This window comes from Anabas testudineus, chromosome 4, assembly GCF_900324465.2.
Source record: "Anabas testudineus chromosome 4, fAnaTes1.2, whole genome shotgun sequence".
NCBI classification, from domain to species: Eukaryota; Metazoa; Chordata; class Actinopteri; order Anabantiformes; family Anabantidae; genus Anabas; species Anabas testudineus.
Genome location: NC_046613.1, coordinates 25,655,953 through 25,674,505, shown reverse-complemented (window position 1 = coordinate 25,674,505; position 18,553 = coordinate 25,655,953). Strand labels below are relative to the sequence as shown.

General features: G+C 40.3%; 2 protein-coding genes across 3 annotated transcripts; one reads left to right on the top strand and one right to left on the bottom strand.

The window, feature by feature from the left end:
• The first annotated feature begins 5,299 nt into the window (after positions 1 to 5,299).
• LOC113152493 (T-cell acute lymphocytic leukemia protein 1 homolog) lies at positions 5,300 to 7,102 on the top strand. Its single transcript, XM_026345752.1, has 3 exons — positions 5,300 to 5,585; positions 5,722 to 5,786; positions 6,735 to 7,102. The coding sequence occupies exons 1-3, from the start codon at positions 5,464 to 5,466 to the stop codon at positions 7,100 to 7,102; spliced, it is 555 nt and encodes a 184-aa protein (XP_026201537.1). The 5' UTR covers positions 5,300 to 5,463.
• A 6,513-nt stretch (positions 7,103 to 13,615) lies between these two features.
• Positions 13,616 to 17,761, bottom strand: LOC113150725 (protein FAM174C-like). 2 transcript variants are annotated; one of them, XM_026343376.1, is made up of 4 exons: positions 17,223 to 17,761; positions 16,707 to 16,722; positions 15,658 to 15,780; positions 13,616 to 14,847 (listed from the first exon to the last, which is right to left on the bottom strand). In XM_026343376.1, the coding sequence occupies exons 1-4, from the start codon at positions 17,744 to 17,746 to the stop codon at positions 14,779 to 14,781; spliced, it is 732 nt and encodes a 243-aa protein (XP_026199161.1). In that variant the 5' UTR covers positions 17,747 to 17,761; the 3' UTR covers positions 13,616 to 14,778. The 2 variants fall into 2 exon arrangements, with proteins under 2 accessions (XP_026199161.1, XP_026199171.1); XM_026343386.1 differs by lacking the exon at positions 16,707 to 16,722.
• Positions 17,762 to 18,553: the final 792 nt, after the last annotated feature.

The window sequence follows — 18,553 nt, the reverse complement described above, 5'->3', positions numbered from 1 at the left end:
GTTCATGTATTCACAGGCTTTATCTGTACATATCATCATGTTACTAACATCCAGCCCCAAAACACGAACTCATCTCACCTCTCAGACGACAGCAGGATACTGGAACCTTTTACAGACTCAACAATGAATCCAAGAAACTGACCAATTATTACAAATGATAGATAAATGTTTTGGCCTGTAGAAACATTTCAAATGTCTGTTATCACTGCTGCAATGCCAGGCAGAGACGTGTGCACAGATACAGACGTGCTACTGCTCATACTGACATCACACAAAGACGGACGCGCGCCACATCCTTACTTTGTTAGTGCCGCCACTTCACAAGAACAATGTTAAAGACGTGAACAGAACAAAGGATCCAGTTTCCTTGTGTGGTGCACGTGCAATGAGGGTTTTTACCAACCAGTGCTCAAGTTCACATCTATTTAGGCTTCACGGTTGAAATGCTGTGAGCTACAATAACTGACGACGTCTCACAGAAACAAAGAGCAAAGCTTTCTGTGGACCAACACAGATAAAGGGGAGGCTACACACCCTGGACAGTGTCTTTGAACTGCTGCCATCAGGGAGAAGGTTCTGTCTTTTTTTTTTTTGTCTTTTTGGTTTTTTTTTGACTGTCTCTAATTATTTATTCTGTTCTTTATTCCATTTTTATTTTATATATGACACAGACTGGTTTGTTCCTTAATCTCGTTGTACGATGATGCAATAACTATAAAGTTTATCTTATCTTATCTTAAAGTGAGCTCACTTTGGACTCGTCAACACTGATGCAGCGTTTCAGAGACGACATGAGAAAAGCTTCATCTTCAAATGTCTCCCAACTAACTTCCAGCTGCACAGACATGTACGGTGTCTCAGGGAGAACTGGGTGACACCGTCTAGCTTTAATCCCACACTGACGTGTTTTCTCTCGGGGGCTCATTGAGGTTGGTTGTACTCTCGGCTGAGGCCGTTCTGTTCCACTCACCTGTTCATACTTGACTCTGCTGAGGCTGGTACCAGTTCCCGTTCAAACTTGTTGCCCTCGTCACTCGTACGTCTCGAACCTGATCCGTTCATATAGAACAGCTGGACTCAGTTCACTTGATGAACTGATCATGTTTGTGATGCAACAGGTTCATAGTACAATGGACACACCCGAACATACTGGGGGGTGTGACAGTCGTTCCTGAACGTGATTTGCATTGGCTCAGATTCCCTCTGAACTTAATTCACTTGGTGTAAGAGAGGATGTGTACGTGTGTTACGCACTGAATGATGTCAAACTGTTAAAGTGCTTCTTCCTGTCATCCTGAGATTTTGTTGCTATAGTAAAGCGTTTATTCCATAAACAGCTTTACTACTACAGTTGATTCCTCTGGATCAACTGTCCTCTTTCATTTGCCAACACACTAAATCCTTATTCAAATATGGCCGCCTCCACCTTGTCTGCACCTGTTGTCATTCACGCAGTTTTTCAGATCATCCCCAAAACGTGAAAGTTTCGAGACTGTGCTTTTAGTACTTTGACTCAATCGGGGCCTTGAAGTAGTCAAATAATACTGAATCAGGAAAATTGTTCTGTCCGAAACATTTTTCCAGAGTTAGAGAAAAAAGCTGCTTCTTTTTTTTTGCGCCAGTCGATCTGTGTTGTACAATGTCATTTTATTTCTCACTATTTCTTTACCAGGCACCATGGTGGAGCTTCGGATTGAAGCTCAAGCTCAAGTCCCAGTATGTGAATGATGTTCTTATGGCTTCCACCACTAGTGATACCGATAAATCTTAAATACCAGAATATCTCCTGACCTTGAAATCTGCTTTCTTCCACAGCTGGAGGCCAGGAAATACTAACAAATAAGAGACAGCTGTTGAAGATGGTTGTATCGAATCTGCTGCCTCTGGAAATAACGCAGGATCCAAACTTTCTGGATTTTATCCACACACTCAAGCCCACTTTTCAAATTCCTGCCAACATGTGCACTCTGCTCAACGACGTTCACAAGAAACAAGAGGAAGAGCTGCGAAACATTTTGGCAGCTGCTGATGACATCGTGTTGACATGTGAGTTGTGGTCTTCAAGACCTGAAGACTTCTATCTAACAGTGAGTTGCCATTTTGTAGATGGCTACGGGAATCTCAAGTCGTACATGCTCAAAACTGCAAGCATGCTGGGAGACAACTCTGCTGCCAACATTCAGAATCAGCTCTCAGCTGTCATGGAGGCTTGGGGCATAAAGGAAAAGGTCCACAGTGTCGTCAGAGCCGGCATGCCTCAACTGAAAGGAGTTAAAGCAAAATGGTTGCACATGCCCTGTTTCGCTGATACCCTGAATGTGATATTTAAGAATCTGATGAGCAACAATGAGCTCTCAAAGGTCCTCAAGAAGTGCCATAACATTGTCAGGTTCTTCAAGTACAACTCTGAAGCTGAACAGAAGCTCAGAAATATTCAAAATCGGCTGGGTCTGGTCAAAGACAAGCTGATCCTGCACTCTGGGGACCAGTGGCTCGCCTGGCTGCACATGCTCAAGAGTCTGAATGGCCAGTACTCCGCCATGGTGATGGTGATCAACGAGAAAGGCAAGACAGATTTAATTCTAAACGAAAAGGATAAAGAGAAACTCAACAACGTCATATCTGCTCTGGAACATCTGAAGAAAGCCACGTCCATGATGAAAGGAAATGGATTCGAGACCATTGCAGTCATGTTGCCACTTTTGAAGACACTCATGGACTCACTTGAAAAAGAAAAGACAAACAACGATGTTGCTCAGATGTTACTGTCCCAGTGCAGAGAGGACTTTGGTGACATCAACAAAAACCGACTGGCTACCAACACGTTCCTCGACCCAAGATATAAAAACCAGCTGGGACAGCAGAGCAGAAAGCAGGCGATATACGAAATAACAAAAGAGCTCAACGCGGCTAAAGTCCTTTCTGCTGCCAAGGTCAAAGACCTCCTGGACAAATACATGGCCTATGAACCCAACGCAGAGGATTCAAACCCTTTGTCCTGGTGGAGGAACACAGGGAAGAAGAACTTTGGCGAATTAAGCAAGTTTGCTCTGAAGAAGCTCGGGGTCGTCTCCACTGCTGTGCCCTTAGAGAGAGCCTTTTCCAGTGCAGGTGATCGGTTCTCCAACCTGAGGAACTCCATCGAGCCAGAAAACCTCAACGTGATCCTGTTTCTCCACAGCAACTGGTAAACCAACAACTAGCTTTCTAATAGGAGCCATCAGTAAAAAGGCTTTTCCACAGCATCGGATAGCAACAGCAGACTAAATCTCACCAGGGCCTTTAGTGTGATGACAGAACTGACAGACACACGTTGGACTGTGGAAATCAACCTCCAGACACCGTCATCACTGCCATGTAAACAAAAACCAATCAGCATCAGGCTCAGATCCAATGTGCTTTATTTACAGTCCAACTTAACCAGCACCCATCCGGAAAAAGACCTGAAGGTCTGGTCCTGTTTCTTTTCAGTCCTGATCCCAGAGTTTTCTAACAGTTGGTGTTCACCTCAATGTTGACTGACACCTCCAGCTGCTACACCCGATTTCTGAGCTTCTTCCACAATAGATACACCCGGTTCTGTCTCATTATTCGAGGTCACTGTCCAAAGCTTAAGCTGCTTGTAGATCTTAGCTGGGAGATTATCTTTTAAAATAAAGAATATAGAAATTAAGCTGTATTTATTTATTCGAACCTGAGCAGTGGTGTCTTTAATCCGGATCCAGGTCTGGAACCGCTGGCCGTACTTTTTAAAACTTCATCTTTACAGCGAGTTCAAATCCTCACAACAGCTGGAACCTGAACTATTGCGGGCGCAGCAACAGAGGACAGTCAAATAAGGTCTAGGAATAATAATACCAGCTCTCATTGACAGGGAGTGGCAGCTGTCGTTGGCCCAGGCCTTTGAATTTTACCAACCCTCCACTTTTCACTGTCTTAGCCCGATTTCCTCACACGGTAAATATCCTCCCATCTAATGACACCGTTTCACTGTCTTCTTCTTCTACATGCACTAATTTTGTTGTGTTGTCTTTAAATCATCCCAGAAAACTTTGAATAGATTTCTATATTTGAATTTATATGACTTCTTGTTTAGTTTCTGTACCTTCGGAACTGAATAGGAAATCATTTCTTTTAGTAACTGTGAAAACTTTAAGTTACAGACAGTACGAATATGAATTTGAGTTTGAATTAAAGTTGTCGATACATCGACTCCTCTGTGTTTTTATTATCATCATTTCAATCATAAGAAATAAAACATCAGAATTAACGACAACAAAACTTCAGTTCATGCTGGAACTAATAGAGGTTGTGTAGACTCGACCCAGAAGCACAATTCAAGCTTAATGCTCACCTGTGTGACGCCATCTGTGTGGGCGTGGTCAGCAGGTAGTCGTGGAGTGAACCGATAATTCAGCTGCACCCTGAAAACAGAAGAATGACAGAGGAAAAGGTTCCCGAGGGATCACGGACAGTATTTGATCCAGTGTCTCTGGTGTTTCTAGTAAAGTGGGAAACTTCTGTTCATCCACCCAGAACCGAACAGACCCAGAACCAGACCTGTGGATTTGAACCCAGAGCCAACCACCACACCACAAACCTCCAATAAAAATGTTTTCTGCTGTCACATTCACTTATTTTACTAAAGGTTCCGTTTGTGTCAAACTGTTCTGAAATCAGGTTGTCGGATTCTGCAGAACCTGGATTTATGAGACACAAACGATCAGCAGAACCAGGTTCCACACTGCAGAACATTTCAGAGCATGGACTTGGTCTTTTAATGTTCTTGAACTGTTACTAGAGGTCGTGTACTTCTACCACCACCGAGTATTTTGAGGAGAATTGGAACTATGATCAAATCTACATCAGTCACCTGCACCAGGTGAGCTGATGCAGCCGCAGCTCGAACTGAGAAGATGAGACACGAGCAGGACTCAGAACTCACCGGGACCAAAGTTCTGAGCTTTTCAACTCGTGAAACACTCGAAGAGGAACAAACAGCGCCTCACCTGAGACCTGAGACCAAACATGTGGTCGTGAGGAACACGAGAACAGAGCAATAGAAACATTTCAAAATAAAAGCACAGCAGGATGTGATGAGGGGTGAGACCTGTCGGTTCTGTCGAACCGCAGAGGTTCGATTCATGCTTCAGGTACAGGGGGTCTGACTCCTACCAGCAGCAGCTTGATCACGCTCCGGGACTCAGATCCGGGATCCAGGTCGTGACGGAGCAGGAGGCGACGCCGGAAAACACGACTCCTGCAGCGGGGGGGGGGGCGGGGCGGGGCGGCTCCTGGCTCCTGCAGGTCCCTGGGGTGCTGCTTCCTGGGACCCGGTCTGTCCGAGGTTAATGGGGCTGTCATTACTGACGGGGTCTCCATGGAAACGACGCGTCACGACACACAGACGGGGACGCAGGTCGGTATAAAAGAGGCGGCGGGACGCGGAGGAGACGGACAGTGATGCTCCGGAGACCCGAGCTGAACCTACCGGACCCCGTGAGTGCTGCCCCGGAACCGCTCAGTCCAACCCGGAGTCCTCCTCCAGCCTACTGCCTGAGAGACATGCTGGACACGTTGAACAGGTGAGAGACCCGCTCTCCGCTGCTCAGGTTCCGCGTTTGTTAGAACCAGGGTGAAACCTTCCAGCCCAACAGAACCGAGCCGTTAGAAACAGGTTCCAATGTTCACTGGTGTGATTCTGGTTCTGTCTGTCTGCAGAGGTCCGGATCGAGGCACCAGGACCAAACACAGAACGTCTCCACATGGGATCAACGTCAACAACGGTACGAGTTCCCATTTTTACAACCGGACCGAATCCGAACAGTCAGACTATGGAGTTGGTATAGAAGTGTTCAAGTCCATCTACTGATGTCCAGCTGTAGAGCATAAACATGTAATGAAATGAAATGAATGAAATAAAATAAAATTAAAAAAATTAATTAAACTAAATGAAATGAAATTAAATTAAATTAAATTAAATTAATGAAATGAATGAAATAAAATTAAATAAAAAAATTAAACTAAATTAAATTAAATTAAAAAAATTAATTAAACTAAATCAAATTAAATTAAATAAAATGAAATTAATGAAATAAAATTAAATTAAAAAATTTAATTAAACTAAACTAAATGAAATGAAATTAAATTAAATTTAAAAAATTAATTAAACTAAATGAAATAAAATAAAATAAAATGAAATTAATGAAATAAAATTAAATTAAAAAATTTAATTAAACTAAACTAAATGAAATGAAATTAAATTAAATTAAATTAAATTAATGAAATGAAATTAATGAAATGAATGAAATAAAATTAAATTTAAAAATTTAATTAAACTAAACTAAATGAAATGAAATGAAATTAAATTAAAAAAAATTATTAAACTAAATGAAATGAAATTAAATTAAATTAAATTAAATTAAATTAAAAAAATTAATTAAACTAAATGAAATGAAATTAAATTAAATTAAAAAAATTAATTAAACTAAATGAAATGAAATAAAATTAAATTAAAAAATTTAATTAAACTAAACTAAATGAAATGAAATTAAAAAAATTAATTAAACTAAATGAAATGAAATGAAATGAAATTAAATTAAATTAAATGTTTCCCACCGCCCTTCATGGCGTCACCTCAGATACTCCGTTTGACGTCACGGACTAGAACCTGATTCATTAGGCCTCTGATCCGGTTTCTGCCTTGACTGACCCCCTCTCCTCTCCCCCCTCAGGTTCTCAGGTCCGTCGGGTCTTCACCAACAGTCGGGAGCGCTGGCGGCAGCAGACCGTTAACGGAGCCTTCTCCGAGCTGCGGCGGCTCATCCCCACGCACCCCCCCGACCGGAAGCTCAGCAAGAATGAGATCCTGCGCCTCGCGCTCAGGTACATCAACTTCCTGGACCAGCTACTAACACACCAGGACCTCAAGGGGGCCTCCCGGGGCCGAGCCGGGAGCCTGGAGCAGGAGGACGGGCCGCAGGGGGAGCTGTCCCCGAACTCCAGCTGTGAAGGTTCCGTGGACGGAGACTCGGACGGTCTGATGGAGGAGCGGGCCTGTGGCGGTCCTCGGTTCCTCCAACTGGCAACCAGCTACAGCTGATCAGGTCCAGCAGAGACCAGGAGGCGAGATCAGACTGATCCGCAATGTTGGCTCTAAGAGAGTCGAGTGAGACCGAAGCTGCAGGCAGCAGAACCGGATCTAAATCCAGGTGATTTCCATTTAGTAGTTTTCCCTGTTCCCCAGACCGGCATCCAGATTCTGGATCATGCTCGAAGTGAGTCCAGCACTCCTCTAACTAACCAGTTACCTCTGTCTACTCCTGAACCCCCGATGTTAGTCTCAGGGGAACCAGGAACCAGTAAATGTTCTGTCACAGTTCCTCCTTCGTGCAGACCGGACCAGGACACGTGGAGTCCAGGTCCAAAACCAGGATGTTGAATTAGTCAAAGTAAAAGTTCAGATGATGTTGTGGTTGTTGTTGAGATCATGATCAAACTGATGTGATGTTCACATCAGACTCTAGTGTGAAGTTCTGCTGTCGGAGCAGAAGAACCCGGAACCGAACTTAGTTTCTTTAATGTTAAAGGAACGTTGGTGTAAAATGGAATCTGTCAAAATAAAAGAGATTCTGCTCTAAACTGCTGCTTCATTCCCTGATTTTATCATAAGATCCAATCCACGGGTCAGTGTTTGTTAGAACCAGGAGAGAATCACCTTCAGGGTTCACTGAAACAGAACCAAGCCCGGTTAGAAACAGGTCCACTGTTCACTGAGGGGCGTGTTTGTTCTTAGGTAGCTGAAGAACCCGGTGGTCGGACTTTTATTGTGAAGGGATTATAATAATAATAGTGATACTACTACTACTACTATTAATAATAATAGTGATACTACTACTACTGCTACTATTAATAATAATAGTGATACTACTACAACAACTACTACTATTAATAATAATAGTGATACTACTACAACAACTACTATTAATAATAATAGTGATACTACTACTGCTACTATTAATAATAATAGTGATACTACTACAACAACTACTACTATTAATAATAATAGTGATACTACTACAACAACTACTATTAATAATAATAGTGATACTACTACTACTATTAATAATAATAGTGATACTACTACAACAACTACTATAATAATAGTGATACTACTACTGCTACTCATAATAATAGTGATACTACACACTACTATTACATATATATAATGTGATACTACTACAACAACTACTACTATTAATAATAATGATACTACTACTACTATTAAATAATAGTGATACTACAATACAACTACTACTATTAATATAATAGTGATACTACTACTACTATTAAATAATAGTGATACTACTACAACAACTATACTATAATTAATAGTGATACTACTACAACAAACTACTACTATTAATATAATAGTGATACTACTACTACTATTAATAATAATAGTGATACTACTACAACAACTACTACTATAATAATAGTGATACTACTACAACAACAACTACTATTAATATAATAGTGATACTACTACTATTAATAATAATAGTGATACTACTACAACAACTACTACTATTAATATAATAGTGATACTACTACTATTAATAATAATAGTGATACTACTACAACAACTACTATTAATAATAATTGTGATCTACTTCTATTAATAATAATAGTGTACTACTACTATCTTAATAATCATAGTGATACTACTACAACAACTACTATTAATAATAATTGTGATACTACTACTATTAATAATAATAGTGATACTACTACTACTATTAATAATAATAGTGATATTACTACTACTATTAATAATAATAATAGTGATACTACTACTACTACTACTACTATTAATAATAATAGTGATACTACTACAACAACTACTATTAATAATAATAGTGATACTAATACTACTACTATTAATAATAATAGTGATACTACTACTACTATTAATAATAATAATAGTGATGCTACTACTACTACTACTATTAATAATAATAGTGATACTACTACTATACTACTACAACAACTACTATTAATAATAATAGTGATACTACTACTACTACTATTAATAATAATAGTGATACTACTGCTACTAATAATAATAATAATAATAGTGATACTACTACTACTACTATACTACTATTAATGATAATAGTGATACTACTACTACTACTACTATTAATAATAATAGTGATACTACTACTACTACTACTACTATTAATAATAGTGATACTACTACTACTACTACTACTACTAATAATAATATATGATACTACTACTATTAATAATAATAGTGATACTACTACTACTATTAATAATAATAGTGATACTAATACTACTACTATTAATAATAATAGTGATACTACTACTACTATTAATAATAATAATAGTGATGCTACTACTACTACTACTATTAATAATAATAGTGATACTACTACTATACTACTACAACAACTACTATTAATAATAATAGTGATACTACTACTACTACTATTAATAATAATAGTGATACTACTACTACTACTACTACTAATAATAATAGTGATACTACTACTACTACTATACTACTATTAATGATAATAGTGATACTACTACTACTACTATTAATAATAATAGTGATACTACTACTACTACTACTACTATTAATAATAATAGTGATACTACTACTACTACTACTACTACTACTAATAATAATAATAATAATAATAATAGTGATACTACTACTACTATTAATAATAATAGTGATACTACTACTACTATTAATAATAATAGTGATACTACTACAACAACTACTATTAATAATAATAGTGATACTACTACTACTACTACTACTACTATTATTATTATAAATAATAGTGATACTACTACAACAACTACTATTAATAATAATAGTGATACTAATACTACTACTATTAATAATAATAGTGATACTACTACTACTACTACTACTATTAATAATAATATAGTGATACTACTACTACTATTAATAATAATAGTGATACTACTACTACTACTACTATTAATAATAATAGTGATACTACTACTACTACTAATAATAATAATAGTGATACTACTACTACTACTACTATTAATAATAATAGTGATACTGCTACTGCTACTACTATAATAATAATAATAGTGATACTACTACTACTATTAATAATAATAATAGTGATACTACTACTACTACTACTAATAATAGTGATACTACTACTACTAATAATAGTAGTGATACTACTACTACTACTAATAATAGAGATACTACTACTACAACTACTAATTCTAATCATACTGACACACTTGGTACCGACCCATCAGTAAAGGAACAGATGATTCATGGTGAACACAGGACGCAGACGTGGCTGAACTGAAAGGATTGTTTCAGTTGTTTCAGTGTCATCATCTCTCAGCTTTAGGAAACTTTACTGACTGAAATGAACTAAGACAATAAAATTATCAATTTAAAGTCAATAAAATCTTCAATTTAAAGTCAATAAAATCTTCAATTTAAAGTCAATAAAATTATCAATTTAAAGTCAATAAAATTATCAATTTAAAGTCAATAAAATCTTCAATTTAAAGTCAATAAAATTATCAATTTAAAGTCAATAAAATTATCAATTTAAAGTCAATAAAATCTTCAATTTAAAGTCAATAAAATTATCAATTTAAAGTCAATAAAATCTTCAATTTAAAGTCAATAAAATCGAACTAAAAGCTCCAAACTGAATCTCTCTGCTGGGATTCACTCATTTCTCTCTCTCTTTTCTATTAAATGTGTTTGGCTGCAGGATTTATTAACCTTTTATGTACTGATGCGTTTGCACAGATTCTTTCCACCATTTGACTCTCCGGGGAGGGGGGTGGGGGGCGGTGGGCACACTAATTAACGACTCTCATTAGGTTCAGTGATAATAAACTGTTTCCCACAGTTCGCTTTGTCAGGAGGAGCAGGGACGGTGGGCGTGGAGCTGATGGCTGATAAACCCCTCGGCCAATCAGACGCCTCCCCCGAGAGACGACAACAACAGCAACAGGTCCCATAGGAGGTGGGGGGGTCAGAGGGGGAGTGATTCAATTAGAGCTGAGGGTGAGATGCTGCCTCACGGTCAGTTCCCACCTCTGTTCACGTCATTATTCCTTTACAATACTAACACTGATACTAATACTGTAATACTTCAAATACAAATACTGTTCAGGGGGTCTCTCTCCTGTTCAGGACTCCTGTCCACACAAAGGTTCGTCACTGTATGAGCATCCAGCCAGCATTTATATGGGACTGAAGTACAGAGCCGAGCCTGATGAACACGGGTCACACTCAGTAAACACTGTGGAACTTTGTGTGGTACCAGGAGGAACTGGGAGTCGAACCTCCGGTGCCACAGCTCGTGGACAGCTGCCCTACCAACTGAGCTCCAGCTGACACCCATTACATTTACATTTAGTCATTTATCCAAAGCGACTTACAAGCAGGGTACAAGTGTAGGCAGTGCAGCGTGAGGAGGTCTTGCCTAGGGACCCCTACTGGGGTTGGCCACAGCTGGGATTTGAACCCCATCAGATGGGAGGCAGTGATGTTACCACTATACTAACCGCCCACATACGGCATAGGGCCCACTTCACACCCCAGAGCAAGGTGGGTTTACAGCAGAATGCGTTCGAGGACCTTGGATCAGTGTGGAAAAGCGAGCGTTAAATCATTTGGTTAAAACTAATTAAGAGACCGAGGTGGGAACTGAGCATGAAGCAGCATCTCACTGCTCCTCTGACCCCCCCACCTCCTCTGGGACCTGTTGCTGTTGTTGTCGTCTCTCGAGGGGGCCGTCTGAGGGGTTTATCAGCCATCAGCCCCCCCAACCTTCACTGATGATTTATTTATCTGATGTTTTCATCTTCACTATCTTCATGGTATTGTTATTAGTAGTACTCATAGTAGTAGTGGTAGTAGGAGTAGTGGTAGTGGTAGTGGTAGTAGTGGTAGTAGTGGTAGTAGCGGTAATAGTAGTAGTAGTTGTAGTTGTAGTAGAAGTAGTAGTATTAGTAGCAGTAGCAGTAGCAGTTGTAGTAGTAGTAGTGGTAGTGGTAGTAGTAGTGGTAGTGGTAGTAGTCGTAGTAGCGTAAATGTAGTAGTAGTTGTAGTTGTAGTAGCAGTAGTAGTAGTAGTAGTAGTAGTAGTAGTTGTAGTAGCAGTAGTAGTCGTAGTCATAGTAGTGGTAGTAGTGGTAGTAGCAGTAGTGGTAGTAGTAGCAGTAGTAGTTGTAGTCATAGTAGTGGTAGTAGCAGTAGTGGTAGTACTTGTAGTAGCAGTAGTAGTAGTAGTAGTAGCAGCAGCAGCAGTAGTAGTAGTCATAGTAGTGGTAGTAGCAGTAGTAGTAGTGGTAGTGGTAGTAGTAGTAGTAGTGGTAGGAGTAGTGGTAGTGGTAGTAGTAGCAGTAGTAGTTGTAGTCATAGTAGTGGTAGTAGCAGTAGTGGTAGTACTTGTAGTAGCAGTAGTAGTAGTAGTAGTAGCAGCAGCAGCAGTAGTAGTAGTCATAGTAGTGGTAGTAGCAGTAGTAGTAGTGGTAGTGGTAGTAGTCGTAGTAGCGGTAATAGCAGTAGTAGTAGTACTTGTAGTAGCAGTAGCAGTAGCAGCAGTCGTCCTGTCAGCGTTGGTCAGTACACTCATTCGGTTCAGTTTCTCTTTAGAGTCTGTTGATAAATGGGATTCTATTATTTCACGTAGGTTAATTTACATCTTTTTTCCTTGTGTCTCATTAATCATGTTGATTTAATTTAAGAGTTTTATAATAAAAACTTTTGCTGCCTTGTGTGATTCAACTGTTTCTGTATAATAATTATTAGTTTTCAGTTCACAGGTTAACACTGATCCAGGTCTTTGTTAATCTTGTAAAACGGAGACATCTGCTGGTCGACTGCTGCAACACCGACACTAAAACTGGTCCAACGGCTGTTGTAGTCTCAATTGTTTATTTTCCATGAAGTCTTTTGGTACGATCACTTTCAGTTTATCTGAAGCCTTCGTTCCTTCACAGACGCAGGTTGTTATAATCCTATACTGTTTGTCACGTTACAGGATCAGTACTTTCTCCTTTGATAAACTTTTACTTTGAAATAGTAAAAATATCATTTTGCCCTCGATCTACAAACAGTAACCTATAAATATTAATTAATATTAACAATCATCTGTCCTTTACAAAAGAATCGGGGTCTTTGCTGCGACCTGGTTCATCCCGTTTCCTTCCTGAACACTGAAGCGACATAATGAACAAACCACAAGTCCAGTTTTTATTCTGTGTGGACGGTTTTGTGAAAAGCTCAGAGTGAAGAGACTGAAACGTGCTGCAGGTTTCACGCAGCGTCATTAACCCGTGTTCACCAGCTGATTGAGGCGTCAGGTCCATTAAAAATGTATTTTAATTATAATATAATTGGAAGAGGAACCCGGGACAGAACCACTGACCCTGTGCTTCGTGGACAGCAACATGTCAAGAATACCGTCCAGTTGGACTGATCAGAACATGAGTCTGGAACGACACACAGGTCAACGACAGCTTCCAGGGATTCTGGTTCTAAATAACCTTTGAGTCGTGTCTGAAGTTTCCATCAGTATGTTTTTTATTGTAGGAAGAAAATAAAACAGAGACTTTATGAAGTGCAAAGAAAATGTAAATATAATACAGTTTAACAATGATTCAACTTCACGCCCATTGGATCAGAGAGTCCTGTCACTGGATGGGTTTCATCATCAGCTACTGTGTTTGAAACACGTTCAAGGAGAATCACCCGCCACATGTTAAACTATGTGTGGGTATAAAGGAACATCAACAGAAAGTTGTCTACAGGTGAGAACACACCTGGATTCATAATTTCTTATCCGACTATTCCCAAATGAAAAAAAAAAAACACCTTTAAAAACAGAGCAAACGCTGGAGTCATACAATTAAAGTCAACAGAAAACAACATGAAAGGAACCCAGGAACCATCTCTGGGGACTGCCCGGGTCCTCAGCTGAGTCCAAATCAAAGAACCAACCTGACAGATTTCTCATTAGCGTGGCTGCTGTGATTTGTGTTTCGACCGCTCAGACAAGAACATGAGCTGTTTCAGTTTTAGCAGGACCTGTTTGTCTGGGTTCACTCAGTCATGCGATGCGGGGCAGAAAAAAGTTTGACTGACAGCTGCTTCACTCAGTTGTAACTTTATTAGGAACAGTCTAGTCCTGCAACACAGAGAGGCGTACTGCAGTACCCAGAGAGGCGTACTGCAGTACCCAGAGAGGCGTACTGCAGTACCCATTTAAGCAGTATTTAATCTCACTGAGCTCGATTGTTGAGCTCAGTGAGCTCGATCAACTCAGCGAAGTTAACACAAAAAAATCACACGGGACACGGTAATGAGAAAAAAACCAGGTTGAAATGAAGCGGAATGATCCTTTAAAACCTCGTTTCAGACTGAAAACTGCAGAGCAGAAACCGACAACATGTCAAAGTGTCCAGAGCTGCCTGTCAGGCGGATCTCTGTGTGCAGCTTCTTTTGCTGCTCTGGAGTCAGTTCACAGTAGTTTCAGCACAAACAGTCAAAGCAGAAAAGCATAAACAGAAGAACCCGATTCTCCATCAACAACGACACCACGTTCTAAAAATATTCTTTGTACTGCTCACAGTCCAGAGCAGCTTGGAGCTTTGGCAACAAATGTTTGGTCCATTTTTAGATCCACCAGCAGATGCTGGTCAGTCCTCTCTCTCCGATCCATAATCAATAATACCTGATAGGTCTCCGGCCGTCCGATCCATAATGAGATAAGGAAGCTCCAACAGGACTCATCTGAACAGAGACACAGATAAACAGTGATCAGATCAATAGTTTGATCAGTTACAACACGTCACCACAGGTCAGCAGGTCAGTTAAAGAACCAGTGATGACATCACATTTCAGTCCTGCAGGCAGCAGATTTTAGTAATGAGGACAAAAATGGTGGAAAGGCCCAAAAATGACCCACGCAGCTGTTTTATGTCTGTTTGTGGTGATTTTAAATCTCTGTCTCGGATCGTTTATTTTATTCAAACAAGAAACGAGACCCCGGTTCAGCAAATGTGAACGTGACTGCGGTTCAACGTCTGAGTTTACTAAGGAGTTTTAGGAATATCAGAGGATGATGACTGAGAGCGACCGATGTGACAGACCAGCAGTGATTCACCTGGAGTCACGCTCTTTAAAATGTTTAGCGTGTTACTGACAGTCACACGTAGCTGAAACCAAGTCAGTGTTGATTTCTGAAACAGTAAAGTCCTTTTTTTATTCTGGGCTCTACTGAAATACTTCACATTTCCAAAAATCTACAGTGCTTCTAAAAATATGACCCCTTTAAATATTTGTACTCTACTATACCTGTTTGTATAATACTTGTACTTGCAGTATGTATCACCATCTGTAGAAAAGAATGTGTCATAACGGCCTGAATAATTTCAGAAACAGACTGAATTCAGTTCAGATCTGTTGTCTCAGATTTACTGCATTTACTTCCATGTGGCGGTTCCTGATTCAGACTGAGTCCCATCTGTCCCTGTTACTGGAAACTGTTTTCATTCCTTCTGGACACATAGTTGATGGTGTTGTTGTGTGTTGACCTCTGACCTGCGCAGGCTGCGAGCTTCGTACAGCGTGTCGTCCTCGTCGCTCTCCACCGCCTCCATCTCCACAGAGTCGTCGTAGTTCGACAGCAGACCGTACTTCTTCCTCTGGATGGGCTTCTTCAGCCTGACAACATTATCAATAAAACTGTTGCTTAAAACCACCGAACTCTTTCCAAGATCTGAGGAAAAAAATACACCTGATCTCATTCTGTTCCAGCTAGTTAGTGGCAGGATCCAGCCCTAAACTTTGAAGAAATTAACACTTTTGGTGTTAATTTCCACAACTGTGGTCCACAGTTTGGTGGATCTGATTCTAAAGTAGCTTAAGAAACTCACGTCAATACATAGAGCTACTTATAAGAGACTGGAATTTGGTGTGGAGTTGATCCACAGTGATAGTACACGTGTTATGATGGTAGAGTTTTACCATCATAACCAGTTTACAAAGTAATGTACCTTTGCAAACAGGAAAAGAAGCCTAAAATTGGCAGATTTGAAATAGCAGCTGGCTCAACGTCTACCCAGACGTAGGAGAAAAGAAGGTGGCGAGGCTGCTCACATTTAAACAATAATCAATGCACTTTCAAAGACATCTGGCTGATTATAATCATGCAGAAGTATCTATTCAAACTTTACGAAGAGACTAAGTCCACATTTTACAGCATACAGACCTCTGCTGAAAGAAAGCAATCCAAATCATTGGATTTATGTATGAAGTTTGGCCTGATGTCAATGACTGCCAAACTATGACAAAAACAAACATCAGATCCTATAAGTCATCAGAAGTCACACCAAACTGCACTAATAAATCTAGTTATTTAATGGGTTCTTGTTTCACTAGATGTACCTAATCTTTTTTTGTGAGTTTGGCATCTAGGAGGCAGCGATACAGATTTTAAAGTATCAATTTAAATACCTACATTTTAAAATTGAGTTTGGTGTCATGTCTACTAACATACAATTATGACTGGTGGAATAAATGACCAGTTATACTACACTGACACACGTCTGTATTTTGTACTGCCTTAGTACAAAGTGTACTGTACTCACTTGTGTGTGTGTGGAGCTGGAGAAGGTCAGGTTGTGAATATTAGTGATAATCTTCACGTCATTTCCATGAGAATAAAACAGGAGCAGAGGGTTAAAGTGAGGAGCAGCTGATGGGAGTTAGGCATGACGTCATATAGCATTACTTCATCATAATTAACAGAATTTACCAGCTACACTAATATAATCCTGTAGTTCTCGTCTTCTTCATCCACGCTGTGATAAATAGGGAACATTACGTTTATATCTGCGTACATTATGTAAGGCCCTGTAAGTTGGACAAGATCTTAAACCAAACCCCATTCAAAAATGTAGTGTTTAACGCTTCGCCTCCTTCCAGCACTATTACATACTTAATTACAAGTTTTCCGCGTCTCTGTGTAAATCTGCAGGAGCCGCTCCTCGGTTCGGGGCCTGTTTAATCTCAAAAAATGAGGAAAATGAGAAACGATTCTTCTTTTTTTGAGAAAAACTGAGTGCGCAGCAGCGTGTTGTCAGTGGAATAATGAAGGTTCTCACCGCACGGCTCGGATGAGGAAGTACAGGACTCCGATCGTGGTGATGCCGATGAGGACGTACAGGGCCCTCTGGATCATCGAGCTGTCCACGGGATCCGGGCCTCCGGAGCTCTTAGCGTCGCCCTGTGTGGAGTTCAGCCCGTGAGTGGAGTTCGTCGCGGCGGGTCTGGGCGCCGCGGTGCTCCCGGGGGCGGGTTTGGTTCCATCTTCTGCCGCGGCCACGAACAACCACAGGGTCGGCACGAGAACCGCGGACAGGAGCCGGTAGAAAGTCATTTTAGTCCCAGAAACACGCAAAGAAACCTGAGCCGGTACCGGAGCGGGGACCCGCTGTTCCACACACGTCTCGGTGCCGGACTGCGAGTCCGGTTCTGTTGACACCAAGAAAAACCAACGAGGAAGTTCACGTCCGCATACTGATGACGTCATATGGAGCTGCGTTTGTCGCACCCTGCGTTTGACCTGCAGGTCCGCAGGAAGTGCCTGGCAGCCAATCAGAGCGACCGCGGACACCTGGAAGTTCATACGCAGGGTTTAAAGTCACAGGCTGAAACAAGTGTATGTGACGTATGTGGTAAAAGTCGAAAAGTAAACTGAGACACTTGGTTAATTATTTATTAATTGAATTATTATTTTATTTATTTAAACATATTTAGACACAATTTGACAATAAACATTTCATTCAGTTTGTCCCACTTTATCAAAGAGACACCGTGGTGGCTTCATGTGTCCCTGCAGCAGTTCATCAGCCTCTGTTCACTGTTTTATCTCAATTCTTGTGCAGACACAACACTCACACGTAGACTGCACCAGATTTAGGTAACAGCCACCAACGATGCTCTGAACATCAGACTGTGGATAAGTTAGTGAAGTGTCCACAAACTGCAGTCAGTAGTTTGAGTCCCAGCTCCCTCAGGCCAGCAGCTGTCTACAACAACTAAAATGAGTCTTTTCCTAAAAGGTAACATGACAACACCAAACTCAGCAACCAGAACCCCAGGACTGGTTAGGCTACTGGTCTCGGAGCTGCAGCGAGGTCACTGTGAACAATCGGCTGCTGTGGAGAAGTAAACGAGTGGCTCTGTTTTCTCCCCCTGATGATTGAACTGCCAGCTTTAATCCGTGCTCTGCTCAGCAGCTGTTTACCTGTCGGCAGCCTGCAGCTTTTTAACTGATGGAAAGACTCACATCTGGGCAGCTGTGGACATCTGACCCCACTCACTGATAATAAATCCATCTCCATTGTCCTGATGACAAGCGGGCAGATACAGAAGAAAATAAAATACTGTACTTCACAAAACTGTGTTGATATTATTTGTACAGATATGTCTC

Excerpts from the sequence above, each read along its gene's own strand:
- LOC113152493 (XM_026345752.1), top strand. The coding sequence starts at position 5,464 with ATGCTCCGGAGACCCGAGCTGAACCTACCGGACCCCGTGAGTGCTGCC. Across the intron at positions 5,586-5,721 it reads ATGCTGGACACGTTGAACAG|AGGTCCGGATCGAGGCACCA; the intron begins GTGAGAGACCCG and ends GTCTGTCTGCAG. Across the intron at positions 5,787-6,734 it reads TGGGATCAACGTCAACAACG|GTTCTCAGGTCCGTCGGGTC; the intron begins GTACGAGTTCCC and ends CTCCCCCCTCAG.
- LOC113150725 (XM_026343376.1), bottom strand. The coding sequence starts at position 17,746 with ATGAACTTCCAGGTGTCCGCGGTCGCTCTGATTGGCTGCCAGGCACTT. Across the intron at positions 14,848-15,657 it reads GAAGCTCGCAGCCTGCGCAG|ATGAGTCCTGTTGGAGCTTC; the intron begins GTCAGAGGTCAA and ends GTCTCTGTTCAG.